At 37.6% G+C, this 24,838-nt stretch overlaps 2 protein-coding genes across 2 annotated transcripts; one reads left to right on the top strand and one right to left on the bottom strand.

The window, feature by feature from the left end:
• Positions 1 to 1,983: 1,983 nt before the first annotated feature.
• Positions 1,984 to 9,895, bottom strand: LOC136672066 (dipeptidase 1-like). The gene is made up of 10 exons (XM_066648008.1): positions 9,780 to 9,895; positions 9,136 to 9,262; positions 8,649 to 8,781; positions 7,990 to 8,140; positions 5,950 to 6,019; positions 5,313 to 5,489; positions 4,382 to 4,466; positions 3,906 to 3,981; positions 2,383 to 2,518; positions 1,984 to 2,169 (listed from the first exon to the last, which is right to left on the bottom strand). The coding sequence occupies exons 1-10, from the start codon at positions 9,893 to 9,895 to the stop codon at positions 1,984 to 1,986; spliced, it is 1,257 nt and encodes a 418-aa protein (XP_066504105.1).
• Positions 9,896 to 14,692: 4,797 nt separating this feature from the next.
• sult5a1 (sulfotransferase family 5A, member 1) lies at positions 14,693 to 21,382 on the top strand. The gene is made up of 6 exons (XM_066648201.1): positions 14,693 to 14,870; positions 15,670 to 15,878; positions 18,638 to 18,764; positions 18,852 to 18,949; positions 19,601 to 19,781; positions 20,151 to 21,382. The coding sequence occupies exons 1-6, from the start codon at positions 14,732 to 14,734 to the stop codon at positions 20,324 to 20,326; spliced, it is 930 nt and encodes a 309-aa protein (XP_066504298.1). The 5' UTR covers positions 14,693 to 14,731; the 3' UTR covers positions 20,327 to 21,382.
• Positions 21,383 to 24,838: the final 3,456 nt, after the last annotated feature.

Here is a 24,838-nt window from a genome sequence, read left to right as displayed (position 1 = left end):
ATGAAGACATTTTACTGTGGAATTGTTTTCTAATGGCCCTGTGAACAGAGCCTATGATATGAGAGAATGTGGAAACATGAACTGTGGGGATACAGTCATGTGAAAATTACAAAACCCCATTAAAGCCTTTGTCTTTTTTAAACATATTTAAACATATCGACATTTGACATTCATCTGAACAGCACTAAGAAATGGAGATTATACAAATAAAACTGAAGAAATGGCTTATAAACATCCATCCATCCATTCATTATCTGTAAGCACTTATCCAATTCAGGGTCGCGGGGGTCCAGAGTCTACCTGGAATCATTGGGCGCAAGGCGGGAATACACCCTGGAGGGGACGCCAGTCCTTCACAGGGCAACACACACACACACACATTTACTCACACCTACGGACACTTTCAAGTCGCCAATCCACCTGCAACGTGTGTTTTTGGACTGTGGGAGGAAACCGGAGCACCCGGAGGAAACCCACGCGGACACGGGGAGAACACACCAACTCTTCACAGACAGTCACCCGGAGCGGGAATAGAACCCACAACCTCCAGGTCTCTGGAGCTGTGTGACTGTGACACTGGCTTATAAACATAGGTTGCACAATGTAACTGGCTTTGGCAGAGAGGATTTGACAAGTTTTTCATGGGTGCAGCCCCCACACTCAGCTCTACTGCTCCTCCCACAAACGCATGTTCCTTACAAAGTGGCACAATTGAAAAGGGAAATGAACAGGCTTTTCAACGGCATACGATTTATTGCCAAGAAGCATTGTTACAACAAATAAATACTCTACAAACACAAATTTCTATAAAAATATTTATAATAATGTTAGAAATAACCAGACTTTGTGAACAAACACACAGACATTCAGTGTTTAAACAAAAATAACTATGAATTAAACTCTGCACTTTGGGATATTATATTTGTACTACACCTTCTGTAAAATCAATTTCAGATTCTTGATAATCTGACACACATAAACATGCCATAGGACATGTACTCCAAAGTTCATGTTTCCACATTCTGTCATGTCACATGGTCTGTTCACAGGGCCATTACAAAACAATTCCACAGTAGAATTTCTTCATCTTCAGGATATCAATAGTCTGTTATGTTGTGAGTATAGTGAGCCTTTCAGATTTTTGAAACACTTTGAAAATAAAGAGATAATATCCGCGGAAGGAAGCTAAACGTGTAGTTTTTCCACGGTGTGGAAGTTGTGTTCGTATTTCGCCATCTAGCGGCGACAGAATGCAACTACTGCAGCATTTAAAGTGAAAGAGAAAATCCAAATGAATCGATTGCTCATCCTTGGTGTCCCGGATGTGTATCTGAATTTTTTGTAATGCGTGTTTTGGTATCTGAATTTCGTCTGTCGAATTTGATCAACTTCGAAATATATTGTTTGAATTTTTTTGAGCTTACATGTTTTTATCTGAATGTATCAACCTTGAATAATAACAGTGAAAGTAGTTCAATTCAAGAGCAATTATATTCAGAAGCATAATTTCAGTGCAAAAAAAATTCAGTGCTAAAAATTCCAAGGTGGTAATATTTCAAAGTCTGGACAGATTTGCTTCCATAGTTAACATTTTTTATATTGAAATTAGTGTTTGAATATTCATGACGTATAGACCCACATCAGCTGCTCAGAATGAATATCCATCCATCCATCCATTATCTGTAACCCTTATCCAGTTCAGGGTCGCGGTGGGTCCAGTGCCTACCTGGAATCATTGGGCGCAAGGCGAGAATACACCCTGGAGGGGGCTCAGAATGAATATGTCTTGGTATATTAGTGAATTAATATATTTAAACAAGTTTGCTCTCCTCCATAAAGGCACCATTCTGAGGGTGTGAGGATTTTTTTAACAATTAATATATATAATAATAACAAGCTCACAGAACTGAGGAAGACTTCTTATATGAAGCCTGTAAGAGCGGCAACATCTTGTTGTTAGAGTGTAATCAAGGTGGAGGTAAGTTAAAGGAACTTGGCAAACAGTGAGGTCAAGGTCAGAACAGAGGCTAAATGTAGCTGGCTGCGTGCTGTAATCCCTGGAGCACTGGACTTCTCTCGGTAACCATAATCTGTCCTGCAGGAGTTTTGGACCTGTTCCAGAGGAATGGGCTCATCATCTGGAGCTGTATTTTTCAGTGAGTCTCTAACCTGTATAAAGCAAAACTCTTGTCAGTGTGTAAACATATTATTTGTCATTTAAACCAGAAATCATTTTCATTCAATTAATTTCAGAAGTTTTCTCCAGCGCTTCTCCTTCATGTCATCAAACTGGTAATGATCTTTATATCCATATTTTTACAAACTAAATACTATTCATACAGATTATGTGCAGTAGTGTGTGTGTGTGTGTCCTGCCCTGACCGTCTCCACATCTTTAAAGACTCTGAGCAGATTCCTCCCCAGTGCATCTCTGACGTCATCATCCGTCCAGTTACGTCTCAGCAGTTCAGCCACAAGGTCCGGATACTTTGAGACATCACCCAGTCCAGTTGGGACCCTGTCAACAACACAGTTCTGATTGAATACTTTTTCTTATATGTGAAATGACGATATGGACATCCACCAATCTGGTATTTCTGGACTAATACAATAAAGGATATGAATACTATTCACCTATAATTCGTACTGTTATAAATAAGCCATGTACCATGAGCAGTCGCCATAATACAGGTTAAGTATCTAGAGATTGCTTTTAAAGTCAAACAATTTAAAATATAATCATGACTAACCCCATTACTCAAAATACAGATTTTCTCATAAATATTTAATTAATTAATTCACTCATTCGTTGTCTGTAAGCGCTTATCCACCGCTTATCCCGGTGGGTCCAGAACCTACCCAGAATCACTGGGTGCAAGGTGGGAACACACCTTGAAGAGGGCAACAGTGGACACTTTCGAGTCACCAATTCACCTACCAACATGTGTTTTTGGACTGTGAGAGGAAACCGGAGCACCCGGAGGAAACCCACGCGAACACAGGGAGAACACACTAAACTCCTCACAGACAATCACCCGGAGGAAACCCACGCAGACACAGGGAGAACACACCAAACTCCTCACAGACAATCACCCAGAGGAAACCCACGCAGACACAGGGAGAACACACCACACTCCTCACAGACAGTCACCTGGAGCAGGACTTGAACCAACAACCTCCAGGTCCCTGGAGCTGTGTGATTGTGACACTACCTGCTGCACCACCGTGCCACCCCATAATTATTCATTATTTAATTTTATTAAGTAGTATCATTTAATTATGAACATAATGAGATTCATGTATTTATTACAGTCTATACTTCAGCAGTCATTGATTTTAGCAGTATACAGCATGGTTCTTTAGAGGAGATTCATTTCTGTGGTTATAATATGCTAAAGTAAGAGACACATAATATAATAAAAGACAAAATGTTACAGCCTCTGTTACTTTCTGTATTGATCTTTGTGTAACGTAGCCTTTTAACCAAAATAAAATTTAATAAACAGAAAAAGAGCACAAAAAGGTTTTGTTGATTATGTTCAGTGATACTCGTGTATTTCATTTGTTTACATCCACTAAGTGTGTTCTGTAGGGACTGGGCTTCAGTTGGACTATATTTACAGATGGTTCACAGGTAAAATTTGTTAAAATGCATTCACAGCATTAAAAGAAAGTACTGTTAAAATGTTATGCTGTTATTGCATTATTAACACAGTAAATGTGAAGCACGTAATTTAGCAGAAGATGGAAGAAGAAATGTAGAATGAGCAGGTGTCAGAATCGCTTGGTCATTTAGTTTATTTAAAAGAGGTTTTATAGTCACTGCCTACATCTGTCATTTCTACTTGTGATGTAATATTACATTGGCAGGTTTTTTACAGACATTACTTCTTGTACATTCATACCTGGACACACCATCATAATCCCCACCAAATCCCACTATGCTAGCACCAGCCACTTTCTTGATGTAGTCAAAGTGATCTGTATTGGACAAGGGAAGAGTGATAGTGAAGAGTTAATTAAAACAGTTTTTTTTTTTAAAGGAGCAGTTAATCATTTCTCCAGTGATTCTTCTTAATGTTATGAAAAGTCTATTATATCGACCCATAGGGGCCTGGATGTATCAAGGATTCTATACTAAAACTGTTTAAACCAAAGGCTGCCACTATGTGTTGGACTCTATGGAGCATAAAGGGTTTCATTCTGCGACTACAAAGCAATATGATTCTTGTCTTGTTTGTTGAACATTTAATTAAAGATATAATGATTGGAAATACAATAATAAATATTGTAAAAAGAAATATTAAATATCGTGAGCTGCATTCTGATGGTAAAAATGACAAATTACTCACTTAATCTCGGTGTTTATACTTTTACTCACCAGCAACATGTGAAAGGTCTGCTGTGTTACTGCAAGTGACATAGTCATTGTAGAAGTTAACCATTACAATCCCTTTCTTTTCTTTCTAAAACAAAAACATGAGATCAAGTTCAGACACCAGATTTACTGGCATTTAGACAACAGTTCACCAACACTTGCCAATAAATATTTTGGACACAAACCTCAGGAACATGTCTTATCATTGCCAGTGGTTTTTGAACACACAGCGTTGATTGGTTTTAAACAGTGTCTAAGATCTATGGTATTTAGGGTAAATATGAAACTTATAGGCAGAAATAACATGCTTTGACTAAGATAAAACCACTGAATTTAACATCGTTATATACATAATTTTAATTAAAAAAAAACACACATAAATGAATGCTTTGTGGGTTGAATGTAAACATGAAACAGAGGGCAATTTGACTTGTGTTGGTTGTTCCCCCAATCAAGGCATCGGGCGTTTCACAGGATTTCTTTCAACCTTCTTAAATTAACAGTGTTTAATGTTAACTTATACTATTTAATGTATGGAACATTCTAGCAATAGGCTAGCAATTACCAGAGTTACCTTGGCAACCATATTGCAACAACCTAGCAGCCATTTTGGATATTGTAGTATTTATCCTGCACTCTAGAAACCTGAGTTATCTACACGACTCTGTTGGAAACCATTTCACTTGGGAAACTATTGCAACCATCTAGCAATGGCTAGCAGCACGTAGACAAACACTCTGGAAACCAAAGTAACCACCTAGTAAAACCTTAGCAACCGTGTAGGATACTATAGAAACCATGTAGCAAGACCATAGTAAACACATTGGAAACTATAGAAACACCATAGAGTCAAAACCTTCAACCATCTAGAACATGCAAACATTCACTGCTTCTGAGATGTGAGAGACTGTGTTGTAAAGATTTTGCATCTTACCACTTTTAACAGGACATTGTCTGGAACATTCCTCTTGTGTTTGCAGATGCCGCAGGCAGAAGAGTGGCTGAAGATGACTGGGGCTTTGGAGATGTCTAGAACTTGGTTCATCACCTGTTCGGACACGTGAGCCAGGTCCACCAACATGCCCATACGGTTCATCTCCAGAATCAGACGCTGAGGAAATAAAGCCATATGTTCAACAATGAACTCAGACCCAGGTGTGACCTAATGGGTGTCAAACTGACGGTGGTGCACTTGCTTCTCAAAATCCATAATGGAGTAATGGTTGATTGTAAACAAAACAGAGAATGATTACTTAAGTTCTTCATGTGCTGCAGGTTTTATTTCCCTTGTTGGTCAAGCAACTGTTTATCTGAATATGATTTATCTATGTATTACAGAGGCCAGTATCATTCATTCATTAAAACTGACTACACTGAGGGTAATGCAGCTAAGCAACATACAAAACAAGGGGCTGAAATGCATGAATAGAAGTCTGTGCTCATAAAATAAAATAAATAAAACACTATATTATAAAATAAAGTGTATATTATCACAAAAAGTGTGAGAATGCCAAATATATATAAATGTAATAAATGCAGATAAGAGTTAACACTGAAGGTGGGGGTCTAACCTTTCCAAAGTCACTCAGGCCATTGTACTCCACAGGATGTGTGCCATCATCCACCAGCCAGTTATCTGCCCTGAGATGAAATATAATGTGAGAATGAAGCTTTTGTTTTGCTTTGAGTGGAGGGGTCATCTGTATCAATTCAGAATCTTAAAGTATACTTGAAGATCTGATTGGCTGAACCTTATTTAAATATATGACTACACATAGAAAAAATAATCAGTAACACTTTACAATAAGGGTGCATTAATTAACTGTGCTTACAACAGTAATAAACATTACTAAATGCTTAAATAGTGTCTTAACTAATAATCTATTGACACTAGTTAAGATGGTATTAAGCATTTCTTAGTTTTTAACTAATGTATCAATTAAACATTAATTAAAACTACTTGGAATACTCTTAATATCTAACTAATGATAGAAATAAAAGCAAACCTGTTGTTTTACATAAAACTATATTAACTAACAGTGCCAACTGACATTAAACATTACTAAATGGTTAAATATTGTTTCAACTAATTAATAATTGACACTAGTTAAGACATTAATAAGCATTACTACATTTATAAATAATATCTCAATTTGAACATTAATTAAGAATATTTACAACAAACTTTACTGTTATTTAAATGTTAAGTAATGTGTCAGTTAACCATTTACTAATTAAAACATCACCCACTGCCTATATTTATGTGCTTCCATCATCATAATACGCTTTAATAATGCAAAAAAAAAAAATAGAACCATAATACTGTCACAACCCATTTTCCTTGACATTTTTCTGTTCAAACCAGTGTAAAAAGCATGTTCGAGCATGTTCTGGTTGTGGAAATTAATTGGGTTAGTTTCTGTCTAAAACCAGTCGGTTTAGTTGTTTCGCTCTCGTAGCTGCTCATGGAAACCTTGCTTGGGGCTATAAAACGTTTTTTTATTTGTGGTCCGCCTGCTGTCACACACCTCTTTTAAAATCTGGCCAAATGAGCTACAGTTCAAATCTAAATGTTTTTATTTTAATATAAATACTACAGTAGAAACGTAGTTACTGTTAGCTGCAACAAAAAGCAAACAGTTAGTCAACAGATTGATAAAAGAAACCTGCTGTATTCACCAAAATAGGAGAAGCAGAAACAAATATTAATTAAATCTTGGGGAAATTTGGGATTACATGATGATCTTTGGGCAGCACAATGATGCTGGGGGTGGCATGGTGGCGCAGCAGGTAGTGTCGCAATCACACAGCTCCAGGGGCCTGGAGGTTGTGGGTTAGATTCCCACTCCGGGTGACTGTCTGTGAGGAGTGGGTATGTTCTCCCCGTGTCCGTGTGGGTTTTCTCCGGGTGCTCTGGTTTTGTCCCACAGTCCAAAAACACACGTTGGTAGGTGGACTGGTGACTCAAAAGTGTCCGTAGGTATGTGTGTGTGTTGCCCTGTGAAGGACTGGTGCCCCCTCCAGGGCGTATTCCCGCCTTGCGCCCAATGATTCCAGGTAGTCTCTGGACCCACCTCTGGACCAAATTTGTGGTCATGGATTCAGACCCCTTTATCCTAGACTTTTTATGTCGCACACTACATGACCCCTATATTTGTGGCTGGAATAAAACCTGAAACTGAACAGAGCCCTGCAGCCATGGAAAGAAACCAAGTGGAAACTCCCTACACGTTTTCATACTGCAAAGTTAGTTCAGAGGAATTGTGTATGGGAGTTGACTGCAGTAGTGACTACATACATTAGATAACAAAGCTTTGGAGGAAATCTGATTGCTAAGAATTCTGTTGTTACTGAAGTGCAAGAGAGGAAATGCACTAAAGAACTCCCCTGAACACAGACTTTATGCTGTGGGGAAAAAAACAGACATTAAGATAACAACAGTCAGACATTTTCTTGTTAATACACTGATTCTTTTCCGCATAATTAAACAACTATTATACTGACGCCTAATGACATGCATTCTAACTTATTAATTTTTTTGCACATTCAGAACCTCGCAGACAATGTGCTTCTCTAGTTGATGTCCAGGTGCTAATCTCTGGGTCACTCACCAGGGCGTGTTGCAGCTGTGTGTGAGCGTCAGGTAACGGACCCCCAGCTGGTACATGGTACGTAATGTGCCCATGCTACTGTCAATGGAGTGTCCTCCTTCCACCCCAATCAGACTTGCAGTCCTATTCTGACCAAAGGCATCCATTATATCTATATAAGACAAAGACAAGTAATAGAGAAGATAATTTATACCATTTGACGAATGCTTAATCAAGTCAATGGGGAAGGAGTTCAGAGTCTTGCCCTTGGACTTTTATTAGTGTAGCATTATGTTTCCTGCTGAGCTAAGGATTGAACTCTAGTTCAACGTATAAAGCTGGCAGTGTTATCCATTACAATATATGATCCATCCATCAGTCCATTCATCCATCAGTGCACTTCATACCCTTCTATTCTGCACTTAAAGTGGCCTAAGGCATGGTGACATTAATCTGCTTTTTGTCTGCTACAGAGTGTCCCATTTCATTTTATGTTTTTATATGGAGGTTGTGTAAGTGTGTGTGTGTAAGTGTGTGTGTGTGTGTGTGTGTGTGTGTGTGTGTGTGTGTGTGTGCGTGTGTGTGTGCGTGTGTGACTGTACACTAATATCCGCAGTGCATCTCAAAACTGCTGAGTCCACTATATTTTATTTAAATAATGAATCAGAATGATGTGTTACCTTGACTACTGGCAGCAAACATGAAGTCATCTGGATATTTCTGACACATTCGGTGAATAATGTCAATCTGTTCCAAGGTCTGTCTGACTGCGTCTTTATACTGAGTGTCACATGGAACATATGCAGCCCAGAACTGCAGGAGAGCAACAGAAGTGTACATCTTACACTCACTGGCCACTTTATTAGAAAGTCCCCACCTTGTAATTTCCCCTCATAGCCCTATAGCATTTGGATGGGCATAATCCTCTTGCAAGCCTTATATTAAATAAGTATTATATTAAAAATGAGATAAAGGTATACACAGTTGTATGCAAATGTTTGTACATGCCTAGGTCAGGTTGCAAATTTTCAATAACATGTAGTGTACATTTCCAAAAGTTAACACAGATCATGTTTTTAAAATGGCCTGTGTAAAGTGTTTCATGTCTTTTTTCTTTTTTTTTACATGTAAATTTACCAATGTGTGTCCCTTGTGTCCAGACAGTACCTGTGCTGCGAGGCGACCCTCTTTGATTTTGGGGATGTTGGTGTGGGTGTCTTTGAGAGTGTACAGATCCACAGAGCTGAGCTGGTTGTTGAATTTCAACCTCAACCGCCATGGCAGGTCATTGTGTCTGTGTGAGTTAATAAATCACAAAATGCATTGGGATCCTGTTATTGTAACCATAACCTTAAAGAGCAAATGATTACTGAAAAAGAGATCTAAACCACGTTATACACTTATTTTTCTGAATTGTGTATAAGTAATGTTGGAAACTTGGATGGATATTTAGCCTTGTAATGCACTGCATGTACCTCTTTATAAGAAATAGCTTTAAAAAATATGTATTAGCCCAACTGCCATCAAAAAACTATCATAAAGTAACAACCCAGGCATCAGGCCTTGTACTGGTCCATTTCACAGACAGTGGTTCTTATCACCTCCATTGAACAAATTGAAATGTCTCTAGTTTGGAGCATTTACCATCAAAACAGTCTAAATACATAGTCTACATCTTAGTCCATTATGCAGAAATTCATAATCAGTTGATTCCTTCTTCAACAAAGCAATGTTTTGGCTATTTTTTTGAAAACTCTTGTCTTAAATGATAGACTGTAATCTTCACTATAAAGCTATGAAATCTTTCTCACCCATCTATGAGTGGAGTGTCAGCCATCAATGTCAGGGCTCGCTCCCTGTACTCATCTGCTGTGGAGGAGAATACAAAACTCCAGAGGACCAAGCATAGAGTCCTGATGCACTTCATGTTTACCACACACTCACAGACCTCAATCACGTCACTGCTCCTTCTGCTGACCTCTGAAGATAGACTAAAGGGGAAAGGACAGTTTCAGTAAGTTGATCTTGAACAAAAACAACTAAAACACAGTGTTATGCAAATATCATCTCTATGTTGATATGTTTGGTTTTCCAGCATATTTGCAGTAAACAACTAGCGTCTATTGCTTTAATTACTTGTCACGTAGTTTGTGGGAAATACCTATTTGAGCATTTATTTTCCCAAAGAAGCTATAATTGATGTTTACCATGGATTTAGCATGTACTGCAATATGCATTTACTCCAAAAATCATACAGATTTACAGCAAGAACAAGCAAAAAATCAAGTTTTCTGTGAGTTATTGAGCCAAATGCTAGAAACTATTCATGAGATGGTTGTCAGATTGAATGAGTGATATAAAATAAGTTTTTGAATTAGATTTTTAAGTACTTTAAGTACCTTTCACCCTGGCAAAAGAAGTTGCAAACTATCTTGTGAATCTTGTCCTTATACATCATTACATCTAAATATAAAAATCCAATTTTAAGATCAGATTTGTTAGTAGCTGAAAAACTCTTATTTGATAATAATGAATGATAAATCAGTTTTTCCCTGTTTCAGTTTGTTTCACAGGAATAAAAAGACATTGGGTTGACGTACCATACATTATTTTTGCACTGTATATTTTAGTGAGCTGAAACTAAATCTGATGTGCAAGGCACTTCATAAACAGCTGATTATCTGCACAGATAACAGACAGAGATCATACTTGTGCTGTTAAAGCTCTTCTCACTTCACATCAAATAAAGACATGCACAAAGAACATTTGAAGCAAATGAGGCTGAAAATAAATGTTATAAACAACACATCTAAGGTTTTAATAGTGTGTGGTATTATACCTTAACGTTCTTCAATTATACACCATTTTACTAATCTGTGTGTGTGTGTATAAAAAGGTGTACAACCATCAGTAAAATAATGAAATAATGGCAGTACAGGAAACTGGAATGTGTGTGTTTGTGTGTGTATACACTGTACATTTATATAAATTCTATCTCTTTTACTGCCATTACTTCTTTATTTTACTGATTATTTTACATTGCTGTCCTCAGTGTGTGTCATTTACTACAATATATGACTTGAGATACTTGTCCTGTCTGTAATAAAGTTTCAAAAATGTGTGACTGCTTTTAGACCAAAAGTTTAACTTACATTCTGGATTACAGTCATTAAATATTATAGTGGTCAGGTCAGAACACTTCATGACCTGTTTTTTTTACATAATCTGAAAACATCTGTTTGTGTGAAACGTTGGTGATGAATGAACCAATAGAAAAGTTCCAAAATGACTTTATTAAACTCCTCACAGATAATGACTGGAGGTGAGGGTCAAATGAAGGAGCTCTGGAGCTGTGGCAGCGACAACATGTTAATCAGTTTGAATATGGCGTCAGAGTGGGATATTCATATTGCTTTGTAAGCTTTTTGCTCAGAGTATTTGCTGCTTTTTAGACACCATTGTTGTACAAAGACACATCATTTCACACCTCAGTTTAACTAATCACACTCTTGGATCGGAAAGTAAAGAAAAACAATCCATGTCTTTTTCCTGCTTTTCAGCTTCTCATTTCTGACTGATAGGTTATCTGTTCTCTGTAGTTGTCACTGGAAGTGTAAATCTTTTCAGAGATGACATACAATTTCTAAACTGGTTTGTTTGACATGTAGAACAGCTCACAGTCTTATATAATTGTCTTGGAGGACAGACTGGACCTGTATCTGTATTTCTATATCACTCCCCACACCCACAATTTCCTGATAATACCCTAATATTGAGGTAAAATGAAATTACAGAGACATTTTCACAGTCCTCATGCCCTGGAAATTCTAATTAAAATCACTTGCTTAATTAAGACTTGATCACATCAAATGAGGTGGTTGGATTATATACATTTATTAATCAGAAATTGTCCAGGTGATGATGATTAGTACCTTTAAAAATTCAAAAGAATCATAAATACATAAGCTTTCATTAACCTCAACCTTTTATTTTCAATGGAAGTCAAAGTAAGATTTAACTCTAAGTAATTTCGGGGTGTTTCTATTGGTTCATTCATCATTTAATTTTATCACATTGTGAAGGACAGCTTCTGTGTCCAGAAAATGTAGTACACTAATAATCGACAAAAAATGAGATATGTTTTCCCCTTGGACAGTGACGATATGTTTGTCCTGTTTATGGGAAATTGTCTCTTTAAAGTCCTTGTCCGATATTTGACTGTGTGCCTGTAAGAGGAATTGTGGTTTCTTACTGTTCTGCATTTGTTCAGCGTGCTCAGATGTCACATGATCTATGTAGCTTTTGTGCATTTCCTGTGGTGTGCCGCGATTGTCTGTGCAGTTTATTTTCCTTAGACCAAGATCAGTCCATACTGCGTTACAGACTTGTTTTTTCATACTGCCATTACAGACTTGTATTTAATAAAGGGCAGCACTCTGGCGCAGCAGGTAGTGTCACAGTCACACAGCTCAAGTGACCTGAAGGTTGTGGGTTTGATTCCCACTCCAGGTGACTGTCTGTGAGGAGTTTGGTGTGTTGTCCATGTGGGTTTCCTCCGGGTGCTCCGGTTTGCTCAAGTGATTCTACCTCATCTTAAGCAACAACCATTGGCACATTGGCAGTGGCACAGATTTGTCAGAGATTCTGAAGAAAACCTATTTTAACCATGTGTGGATGACACATTCTATGGAGCATTAACTGGTTTATTCCTAGGTTACAAAAAGATTGATTCTGTATTTTGTAGTTACGTAAAAGACTGCACTATAGAGTTATTATATATTTATATTTATATTTTATATATATTAAAGTTATATAATCTCGTTTTATATAAATAAATATTGTTTCACGATTTTATCCAATTAGCAGAACATTTATTTGAGTATGGATTTAAGCTTCTATTTTAAGTTATAAGGATAACAGTGTCTAATAATATTAATAATGACACTATAAGGATAAAGATTGTTATTTTTGCAACAATTTTAAGATAAATCTGAAGGTCATGAGAAAAGTAGAAATAATTATAACCCAAAATATTGTGCAAATGGACTTTAAAATTAGCATAATTTTACCTAACAACAAGATATGAAAAGAGGAGAAGCAGACAAAAAATATATCAAATTAAGTGGTAAAACCAAAATCTTTCATATAGTAAAATGACTTCTCTGTTGTCGGCATAACTGGTGGCACCCAGAGGATGTCCACTATATGAATTTTTGTGGGCAGCCACAAGCCTGTACTCTTCTGGAAAGCTTTACACTAGATACTGGAACATTGTGAACATTGTGGTAAGTGTTTGGTTGCCTTCAGATGTTTTAACTTATGTGAGGGCAGATATATGTTGGATAATTTCTGGGACAAAAAAAACACTCCAACACATCCCAAAAATATTGAATGGATCTTCAATACTCCAGACAACAAAATTCCACAAGGTTTTAGTGCTTGGCATTGGGTGTGTGAAGGTTAGACACATGTTCATGATCTCAATAATATTAATAACAATTCTTTGTTTGGAGCGGCATTGTGTCGCAGTCACACAGCTCCAGGCACCTGGAGGTTGTGGGTTCGAGGCCCGCTCTAGGTGACTGTCTGTGGGGAGTTTGGTGTGTTCTCCCTGTGTCTGCGTGGGTTTCCTCCGGGTGACTGTCTGTGAGGAGTGTGGTGTGTTCTCCCTGTGTCTGCGTGGGTTTCCTCCGGGTGACTGTCTGTGAGGAGTGTGGTGTGTTCTCCCTGTGTCTGCGTGGGTTTCCTCCGGGTGACTGTCTGTGAGGAGTTGGTGTGTTCTCCCTGTGTCCGCGTGGGTTTCCTCCGGGTGCTCCTGTTTCCTCCCACAGTCCAAAAACAAACATTGGTAGGTGGATTGGTGACTCAAAAGTGTCCATAGGTGTGAGTGTGTGTGTGTGTGTTGCACTGTGAAGGACTGGCACCCCCTCCAGGGTGTATTCCTGCCTGATTCTGGGTAGACTCCGAACCCACCGCGACCCTGAACTGGATAAGAGCTTACAGATAGTGAATGAAATAATTAATTGTTTGTTTAATGGAATTGATTGAATAATTAAAGAGTGAATCACACACATCTTGCATAATATAATGATCAATATGTAAAAAAGCTATTATGAATGTTCTTGTGAAATGGTGTTTTCCCAATAGAAACTCACTGAGTCACTATTTTTGCACAGTGACGGTGAAAGGAACAAGTCTGAAGCACTTCCTATTTTATAACTTACTACATCACAGACCAAAAAAGGATTTTGAATGCATGACATAGATTGGAGAGTAGATCTTAGCCTAGAATCGTTTTTGGTGGAAGAGTATACATATGTTGTATTAAGACAAAAAATTTCCCACAGAAACCTGTTCATTTTTAACTGTTACTATTACTGAAGTTACATACAACTTCCAAAGACACAAGACTAAGGTGAAGAGAAAACTGTGTATAATACTCTTCTCACGGTTTATGTTTAATATACAATCACCACCACAATCCAGAAAATATTCACATGCACAAAACCATATATAGGTTGTCTAGGAAGAAGCCAGCTTAATTTAAAAGGACATAAAAATAGCTGCGCTGTGTTGTAACGTGTGTAATTCCAAGTTTCAGGTAATTCTCTGGAACTATAATTATGAGGTATTTTCCAAACTGTAATTGTCATCACTAGCCCCACCCCAAGCAAATATATAAACAGACATAACACTTCCTCTCAGACACCCATTAGCACACACAGCTGTGAACACATAGACACACACATACACACACTGAGACATGGCTCGGCTAGATGTTACAGAGACCTTCCACGGCATCAGCTTCCCTGGACATCTCCACAATCAGGACAGCTTCCGATATGCTTTGGACTTCAAATTCCAGGACACAGACATTTTGATTGTGACCTATCCTAAATCAGGTAACACCTATCTTACCCTTTATATGCTTCAAGAGTCTTTTCATTTTTTTCTTTCATTCAGTAACGGATTAACACCCTACTAAGACGGGTAGAATATATATATATATATATATATATATATATATATATATATTTTTTTTTTTTTTTTTTTTTTTCTGTTGTAGCTGAATTTAGCAAAGTGGCCCGTAGCTTTTCATGTGTGCAATTTAACTCATACAAGCCAAGAGCTTGTATAAAAATGAGCAGGACCTTATTTATTGAAACATTCATCAGTTGCATTTTGAAAATCCTTGTAACTCATGTTCTATCTTTATAACTCATGGCGATACATAAAACAATCAGAAGCTTATTTAACCATCTCAGCAGCATCCAGTGTGATACAGCATCAGCACTCCACATAACATACTAATTGTGATAATACAGCTCTGTCTCTAGGCTTTTGAAGTAATGAAAATGTTAAAACTATATGAAGTCTATTATTGGCTTTTAATTATTTACCAGTATTGTTCTTTAGTTTCAAGGGTTTACACCCCTCTTGCTGATGCTTGGCTTTAGGTATGACATATTAGAGTTTGTTTCTACTCATTTTGAATTTAAATTGATTTTTTTACAATTGTAATTAACTGAAAATGATCATCTTTCTGTATTGAGTGTTGTGTAATTTGTAGTAGCTGGTAAATACTAGCAACGAATTACACTCATTTACTCAGTCCAAGAAAAAGATCACCCACAAACTGATGTCAACATAATGTTGTCTGGTTATTATTAAATTAATATATTTTTCCCCTGAAATGTCTAGGAACAACATGGATGCAGGAGATAGTCACTCTGGTGTCCAACAGGGGGGATGCGTCCAAGGCTCAGAATCAGCCAAACTGGGCGAGAGCCCCCTGGCTGGAGCAGTATTACTGTCCTGAAATCCTGAAGACTTCACAAGGGCCTCGTCTACTCACCACACATCTGCCCTATCAGCTACTGGCCAGTGCCCTTCGAAGCTCTAAGGCTAAGGTAAGGACCACACAGGCCTTATTATTAATAAGAGTATATATTTTATATAACTCTATATGTGTTATATTCCTAGTAACCTTTAATATATCGTTTATTATTTTATTAGATATTCAGTAGCACATCTGTGAGAATACCTTGTTTCAACAGATTGAAATTCTGTATGTTTTTTGAATTCTCCTACTAATTATTATAATCACACACAAGATAAGAAGTAACATATCCTATGCCAGCCATCAAAATTCCTGTCGAATGTTCCTACACCTCAACACTAAGGTTGCTGACTAACAAAATCAACTAACAAACAAAACCAGATCAAATTATAAAACATACATATAAAAGAAATAAAAGAATCTAACGGCACGGTCGTGCAGCAGTTAGTGTCACAGTCACACAGCTCTAGGGACCTGGAGGTTGTGGGTTTGATTCCCGCTACGGGTGACTGTCTGTGAGAAGTTTGGTGTGTTCTCCCTGTGTCCGCATGGGTTTCCCCTGGGTGCGCTGGTTTCCTCCCACAGTCCAAAAACACACGTTGGTAGGTGGATTGGTGACTTTAAAGTGTTCGTAGGTGTGAGTGTGTGAGTGTATGTGTCGCCCTGTGAAGGACTGGCGCCCCCTCCAGGGTGTATTCCTGCCTTGCGCCCAACGATTCCAAGCAGACCCTGAACTGGATAAGCGCTTACAAATTTACTCATAAATCATTACAAATTACTCATAAATCATTACAAATTACAGATAGGCTCATTGAGCCTATCATAGGAGTACCCAATCCGACAACTGCATCACTAGCTCTTCACAGGGGTCATCAGGTAGGCACCTCCCCTCATCAGTGTTTCGTTGAATTAAGCCCACAACACTCCCAGAAGGCTCAGTGAAGTCTTAAGCTTTTTCCTTTCGAATGATTCATCTAGTGCATCCTCAAATAGAACCGTTAACTCTATGAAATATACTATCCGTTTACTTTCAGAATAGAGCACCATGTCTGACCTAGCAGACCTAGCATGCACTCCACAGCTGCTGCAATTTGCAAGCATGGTGATAAGGAGATATATCAACTGATGCAGAAACCAATAAACCCAGCAGTCATGCTGACATCAAAATATCAGACAGCCTACTTTCATGTATCTGCGTCACATCGCTTGTTTTACAAAGCTTCCTTTTCAAAGTTTCCTTTTCAGCATATTTAAATGTATCTCAGGAAATATCACCCATTCTGTAACCACTGTAACACCACTGTAGTAAGCAAATACGCATTGTTTATCACCATTAACACAATGGTTCAATTTTTTTTAACCATAAAACATCTTTAAAGACATTTAACAAGCACCCTTGCAAACACACTGTGCTCTGTAAAAGACACACTTGTTGTTTCAACATTTAGATGTAAAATCAGAGACAGAAACTCATCACTCACCCAAACTATGCCCAAAATAACAGATGGACTAAAGTCTTTAATTATAGAACTTCAAAATTCATCAATTCAGCGTTTAGTGGACCTGATAAAATTTTCAAAGTGAGTAGAAACAGGAGCTGATTGGTGCCGTTTTAAGTAAAATCTACAAATCACACATTACCATTCCCATTTAAAGGGCAACATATAGGATATAGGCAGTTACACAGGTTTAGATCAGTGGAATTACAAAAAGTAAGAGCTAAAAGGCAAAGTGCTATTTCTGTCCGGTGTCATGGAAATGATCAACTAATAAAAAAAATGAGACTGGAAGTGATCTTTGAGTAACCTTTATTGTGAGCAGCTAAAAGCATTCACTAGCACTCTACTCTGCTCTGCTCTGAGACAGAGCTGAGCTGAACCACCTATCAGGGAGAAAAAGATAACAGTTTAATACAGAAACAAAGTTCTAGGAACCAGCTACAAAAAAAACAAACAAAAAAAAACCTCCTTGAATGCAGGAGTGTAACTCTTTCAAGCTGCACTCCTGTGTACTCCCATCAAATTCCTTTTCTACTAAAGACTCAGTTGGTGAAACAGTCTAAAGACTGTTAATGGAACATACATTTCATAAAACAACTCATCTTTATATATAACAAAGACTGTTACTAATCATCAATGATTACTACTAATTACTACTAAATACTAGTGATTCAATGAGCACATGATTTTAAAAGAAACACATTTAAAATTTCCCTTCACACCGGTCAAACCAAGCGACATCATCTCACAACGTAAACATAATACCATATAGGGAGTACGGAAGTGTTCCTTTAAATGGTTAAATAATAACCACAAGATCATAAATCATACAAAACATGCACATGAATTATATTTATATATTTATATAGTTAATTATAGAGGTCTCTATAAAAATGCAATGAAAATTCAAAAACATCTTTTGGGAAAATACACCTTTTCAGTTAAAAATGGAGTGTGCTGACATTAAGGCACATCAAACCAATTTCATTCAATCCAAGCTTTTCCAAACCACCACAAGGTTTACCAGGGTTTACATTTAAATAAACAAATAAGGAAAAATATCTTTTGTTTAAAAACTGTGAATAGTTATTCATTCCTGACACTAGCAAAGAAGAAATATATCTTACCAAAACTTACCAAAAAAAAAAACAAGTTGTCACATATTATATAGTATATCATATATTAGAAATAAACAAGGTAAGCTTTGCCCAACAAAACAGAGGTCCACAAAATGGAGGATCTCATGTACAGACAAAAAGAATTGCACAGTGAACTAAAGTCACATCTGACACTTGTGAGACACTTGGTTAACAGTGTCGTATCTTTTCAGGTTATTTATGTAGCGAGAAACCCTAAAGATGTGGTTGTGTCCTATTACCATTTTCACAAGATGGCCAACTTCCTGCCCAATCCAGGCACATTTTCAGAGTTTCTGAGTGCTTTCAAAGAGGGGACAGGTCAGTAGAAACTTTTTCTCTTTTTTTATGTCATGAATTTAATCAGTATTTGATCCACGCTAAATACCTCCTGCTTTTATTCTCTAGTGCATTATGGGTCATGGTTTGATCATGTGAAAGGCTGGACCAGTAATGCCGGAAACATACACAACTTCCTTTACATCACATATGAAGAAATGTGGCAGGTAAGAGCATCATCGTTGCTAAACATCTACATGTTTTGAAGCATTTCTAAAAACCAAAACCCTCTTAACATGCAATAACATGTTGCATTTCATGTTGGATTAGCACAGGTACAGCATTGGCAAAATAGGTGCACATTAGTGTAATAAAATTACTGTAGTTTTACTCGAGTGAAGTTTTGAGAGCGTACATTCACTATCTTCAAATCGGCTCCCTGCTCACTATTCCCTACATTACTCACTATATAGTGCATTACACGGAATAGAGAGTGGTGCTAAATGACTTTGGACATTACTAATACATAATTAGTAAAAATCCACACAAGGTAAATTTAATTTAAACGCATTATGGGTCATACATCAATTGAACACTATTTATAATCCCACTATGCATTGTGACATTGTTTGGGTGGACTGAAAATGGATCACTGTGTTTTCAGTTAAACATCAAAATTGCCTTTTAGTCTAATGTTGAAAGAATGTTTTATTTAAAATGACAAACATCATTAAAACGTTCATTGAGCATTAGGCTACATTTTTTTTTAAACTTTATTTGAATATTTGGATAACGTTAGCCAAATTGTGGGAATGTTCCCTGCTAGCTGGGACAGCACCAGCTGTGGCATTGACTCATACTCAACTGATTGTGTACAGAACTTGCGTGGCTCTCTGGAAAAAGTGAGTAGATTCCTGCAATGCCCCTTGCTGGAGGAGGAGTTCATCAGCACTGAGAAGAACTGCAGCTTCAGCACCATGAGAGAGAGCTCCATGGTCAACTACAAGAATATTCCCCAGGAGATCATGGACCACAGCAAGGGCTCATTCATGAGGAAAGGTGAGTTACTACATGTCTAAAACCTCCCTAATAATTTACTAAATAAATTTCTTCAATAATTTCTCCAAAAATGAATACTTAGATAATGAAAAGAAGCAGCCCAGACATTCATAACATTAGTATATTATGTTTTGTAATTATTATAAATATGATGTAACTGTTATGAATGAGGCCAGAAGCACAGGGACCTAAGCTTACCAACATTTGACTGTGCAGCACTGAAACTATTACCTGGAATTTTAGAGCTCCATCTAATGTGTTTGATATGAATTGGAATGGCTTTTGTTGTCCAGACGTAGTCCTTTAACATCTGAATCTGACATTTGTGGCTAGAATTAAATCATAACAGAAATGTCCCCTATTCTGCAGGTCAAATTGGAGACTGGGTGAACATTTTCTCAAAACAGCAAAGTTGCAGCTTCGATAAATTTTACGAATCAAAGATGGCTGACTCTTCACTGAAGTTTGTTTGGTTGAAACCTGAGGAGAGTTCCCTTCTGAACTCCAGGCAAGACACAGAAATTCTGGTTCGCCATGCAGCTTGAACCTTACTTTCCTTATACCTAAAATTTGAATGTGAAGACCTCATATTACCAAAGGTCAAATGTACAGGCAAAAGGGATAAATGTTCTCTATTTTTAATGGTATTTAAATCCTTAAGTTAATCAACTGAGACCAGAAGGTTGTTGTGTAGATATTTTCGTGTGTGTATGTGTGTATATATATATATATATATTTTGTAACGATGTATTGCTGCCATTTTGGGCAGGGGCTCCCTTTTAAAAGTGATCAGCAAACCTCAAAAGTGTCTAACCTGGTTAAATAAAGGTTTAAAAAAATAAAATATACAATAATGGTTTCAACAGATTAAAACAATAAATGTTTGTTGTAGAAGAACAGAGCCACACAAACAGGCCTCTTAGGAACACAGTTCCCTCTGTTCTCCTTTAGATTTTCTATTGGAATATGTATGTGGATCTTCTCTCAGACACAAAACACAAAGCACAAGACACAGATGTCAGTGTCGAGGACTCATTGACACTATTCTGAATGGCTCATTTATTATGTAGAGGGCATACGAATACAGATCGAACCTAATGTTCTGTTTGTGCACAAATTAAAACCAGTTCAAACACCATGGCTGTGTTACTTATAAACGGATGTATTAACAAAAGAGCAGGAGCCTGTGGTCTCCATAGTTTTCAACTCAAACTATCTATTCAGTAAAACCGAACCACATGCACATGCTACTTTAGCACCTCTTAAAAAAAAACAGTGCACTTTTTTGGTCGCACTGAAAAACCACAAAAATGTTAACAGCTGTTTTTTTGTTGTTGTTGTTGTTGTTTTTTTGTATGTGTGTTATTACATCCATAATACACCAGTACTACTATTACTGCTGTTATGAGTAATTTTGGTCCATTAATATTGATTGTTCCAATGCTGTAAAGAGTTGACAAAAATGCAGACATTTGCAGTGTGTTTTATGTAATATGAAGTTTCAGGTTTGCAAACAGGATGGAGCTACTTTTATACTTGTGTTTGTGATAAAGTTTTTATTTTTCTAGGCTGCTTTTGCTAGGTTATTTATTTCCCCACTGCTATACAGAATAAAGCATTTCTATAAATTAATATATTTTCAATTGTCACATTTTTTTAATGATCAACCAACAATATATATATATATATATATATATATATATATATATATATATATATATATATATATATATATATATATATATATACATGGATTTATACATATTATGGTGTGAATGCTTAGCAATGGTAGGTTGGCTGTGTTTATATAATTTTTTATTCCTCCCTGGCTAGGAAAAAAAGTGTGTTTCTAACACCATTGCTGCAGTGAATTGGCTCTCTATTTGCTAACTGCACTATAGCAATGTCTCACAGACAAAATGCTAATTAGCTGCCATATAAAAAGGCTAACTATTAATCTTGAAAAACTTTGAAACAGTAAAACTAGTCTGCAACATTATCCATAATAACCCCAGAGAATTTGTTGAAATTCTGTTGAGTAAATATGTGCAAATATAACGTGAAATATAATATAAAAAGACACAATTTTTCAATTGCTGTGTCATATTAATAAAATAAAGATATAGCAAAACAATTCCTTGCTGCATCTAAATAGTCTGGGCAGCCTTAAGCACAAGTAAACAGGTCCAGTTACTGCTCGCCATTGTTGTTCTGAAGAAACCTTAGAAAGGTCATATGTATGTTGAGTCTCCATCGAGCAGATTACTTTGAAAAGCCATAGGAGAAAAGAATAAAACGAAGAAAGCAATTACCTTGACACTAGTTCTCAAAAGTGAATGAGTGCGAAAGATGCTTTAAAGCTGATGACATGTAAGATTCTCTCAAAACCGTCCAACTCCGAAGTTGCTGTAATGTATGCTGTTGATTTCTTTTTACAAATTTGTCAATGGTTGATACATATTACGGTGCACACTTTACTTTTTTACCTGGAAGTAGTCAAAGCCATTGGTAGGATATAATGGTAGGACTGACACAAGGTTTTCAACGGGATGCAGCAGAAGTCTCAGAATTCTACATCCTTTGAAAATGGTTGGACAATGTCTTTCATTGTGCCCTTCTATCTTTTCATGCGAGTGTCAAACTCGTCATTCAAACAGTGAATTTTGCCTGTCAGGCAGCGATGGCCTTGGAGGTAGTGAGTGACAACAGAAAAGCGCTTTAGGGGCCTGTCATATTTTACTAGGGCCAGTAGCCCAATGGTCCCAGCCCTGGATCAGACCCTGTCCCATATTAAAAACTGTTAAGTTGTTATTGCAAGCAACAGACCATGTGATCTCCTGCTGGTGTGGCTGTTTGGTTGTTTAGGTTATTTCCAGGCTGTTAAACGATCCAGTGCATGCCATTTGAATCTGCTACAACTGCTCCAGCAGCAAGTGACAGAGAGAGAGGTGGATTCTCTAGAGCTGATTCTGATATGATATGAAAGCTTCATGTCAGAATGGGGCAGGGGTGAAATGAAATAGTGAGAGTGAGTGGTGGGAGAGAGAGAGTAACAGAAAGAGTACAGAATATAAATGAAGACGAAATAAGAGAGAGGTCAAAGGGAAGGTTTCAGACAAGGCTTCACGTACATGCACTTTAACCCAGAGGACTACACTCTTCACCTCAGTGACAATCTCAGGGGCTGTGTGTGTATGATACAACTGAGCTGACAAATGGCATTTAGAGCCTGTCCATCTTCCATCAGTGGCCTTCCCAAATGGCCAGGGTCAAGGGTGACATCCGCTCACAGCTGCAAAGGTAGATCTCTGTAGGTCTCACCTACAGCCGATTCTCTCCAGACACTTAATGAATTTAGTGACTTTAAAGAACCAATGAGTCAATTCTGACACAAGGTCTACATGGCCACCCTTCATGGGAGGGACCCACTCTATGGAGCATATGGTTGATATTTCAGCAGTTTGAATCTTCATCTCATGAGTTGTGCTTTATAGAAAATATTATTAGAACACTTAATAATTTCACGTGCCTGCAGTTGTACTCATGGGACTCATGGCAGAGCCGCACATTTGCATGGAGGACTGTTCTCTAGCCACGGTATTGAGAATGGGCTCAGTCCGTTCTGTATTCCACTGTTATGCTGGAGGAACACAATTGAATTCATTCATTCTTTCATAGTCTGTAACCACTTATCCAGTTTAGGGTCGCGGTGGCTCCAGGAACAACCCGGAATCGTTGGGCGCATTGAGCAGGAACCCAATTTATTCTCTTTAATGCCCAATGCTTTCTTCCACATTTATCAAGACTTGTGCTGAAGCGTAATGATTCTACGCGTTTGGCTGATTCATATGCTGCTGGAGTAAATAGAAAGAGAGAGTGGATGTCCTTTTACAATGTTATCAATAGGGAGTGTGTACCCCTTTGTCGCAGGAACAGTCTCTACTCTCCTAGGAAGAACTGATTTCTGTGATGCTTTGACTGTATTTAACTATTAGCCTTTTTGTGAGGTCAGACACTGATATTGGATGATTATATTTCTGCATCACAAGCACTCATCCAACTCACTCCATTTCATGCTTTTCTGGAATACAACATTTAGAGTCTAGCAGTAATGTGTGCACAGTTGAAGCCTTGCACTGTTTCACAGAAACACCACAGTTTATCAGCAGGACTTGACACGACTGAACTGGCTGGTGAGCTAAATGGTGTCTCAGTAGGTGATGGGAAAATCATAAGCCCGTAGTGGACATTGAGCAGCGTGTGGAGGTGAAGATGCTGGCGTGTGTTCAGCTGTCTTCTGATTCCTGTTCTCCTGCCATCTCCAGGAAACAAACACACAGGTACACACACCCACACACAGTGAACTATGTGTGAACTGCAAAAAAAAAAAAAATAAATAAAAAAAAAAACACAAGCTACCAACCATCTTTATGATGTAAACTGCCCTAATTGGGCTGAATAGTTGATAAGATGAACATGAGCGGGAAACAAAGGCAACAGGAAAGTAAAATAAAGCCCAGAGAGGATTTTGAGAAGAGTCTTAATTTTTTTAAAAATATTTCAACAAGCTGCTGCTTTCAAAATTAAATACATTTAAAAACACACATAAGGTGTTGTTCAGAGAGTGATGATATGAAACATTTGTATTCATAGTAGAATGACATTTTATTCATTCTATATTTCACATCACCTAGTGCCACCAGAGGCAATTCCTAGATGTCATCTTTGGGTGGGTATTTGAATTGTTTGGTGGGCAACAACAAAATTGTTGTTATTTTATGGGTTTACTGTTGCTGTTTCTGGCTGTTTAGGAGCCATGCACTCTTAATGCTCAGTTTTCAGCCTGTTTTAAGGTCTGCACGGTGGCGCAGCAGGTTGTGTCACAGCCACACTGCTCCAGGGAGTTGTGGGTTTGAGCCCTGCTCCTGGTGACTGTGAAGACTTTGTTGACTCAGATCAGATGGTCTGATCTAATTTAGGTAAAACAAACCGTGCATCATACTTTCAGATCAGTGCCTTATCAAGGCATGAAAGTAATGAGATAAACACATAGAAGC

This window comes from Hoplias malabaricus, chromosome 16, assembly GCF_029633855.1.
Source record: "Hoplias malabaricus isolate fHopMal1 chromosome 16, fHopMal1.hap1, whole genome shotgun sequence".
Classification (NCBI taxonomy): domain Eukaryota; kingdom Metazoa; phylum Chordata; class Actinopteri; order Characiformes; family Erythrinidae; genus Hoplias; species Hoplias malabaricus.
Note: the sequence above shows the minus strand (reverse complement) of the source record. Positions and strands in the feature narration are given on the sequence as shown.

Excerpts from the sequence above, each read along its gene's own strand:
- LOC136672066 (XM_066648008.1), bottom strand. The coding sequence starts at position 9,895 with ATGAAGTGCATCAGGACTCTATGCTTGGTCCTCTGGAGTTTTGTATTC. Across the intron at positions 9,263-9,779 it reads GACACTCCACTCATAGATGG|ACACAATGACCTGCCATGGC; the intron begins GTGAGAAAGATT and ends TAACTCACACAG. Across the intron at positions 6,020-7,989 it reads CACAGCTGCAACACGCCCTG|GGCAGATAACTGGCTGGTGG; the intron begins GTGAGTGACCCA and ends ATTTCATCTCAG.
- sult5a1 (XM_066648201.1), top strand. The coding sequence starts at position 14,732 with ATGGCTCGGCTAGATGTTACAGAGACCTTCCACGGCATCAGCTTCCCT. Across the intron at positions 18,950-19,600 it reads CATATGAAGAAATGTGGCAG|AACTTGCGTGGCTCTCTGGA; the intron begins GTAAGAGCATCA and ends GATTGTGTACAG. Across the intron at positions 19,782-20,150 it reads GGGCTCATTCATGAGGAAAG|GTCAAATTGGAGACTGGGTG; the intron begins GTGAGTTACTAC and ends CCTATTCTGCAG.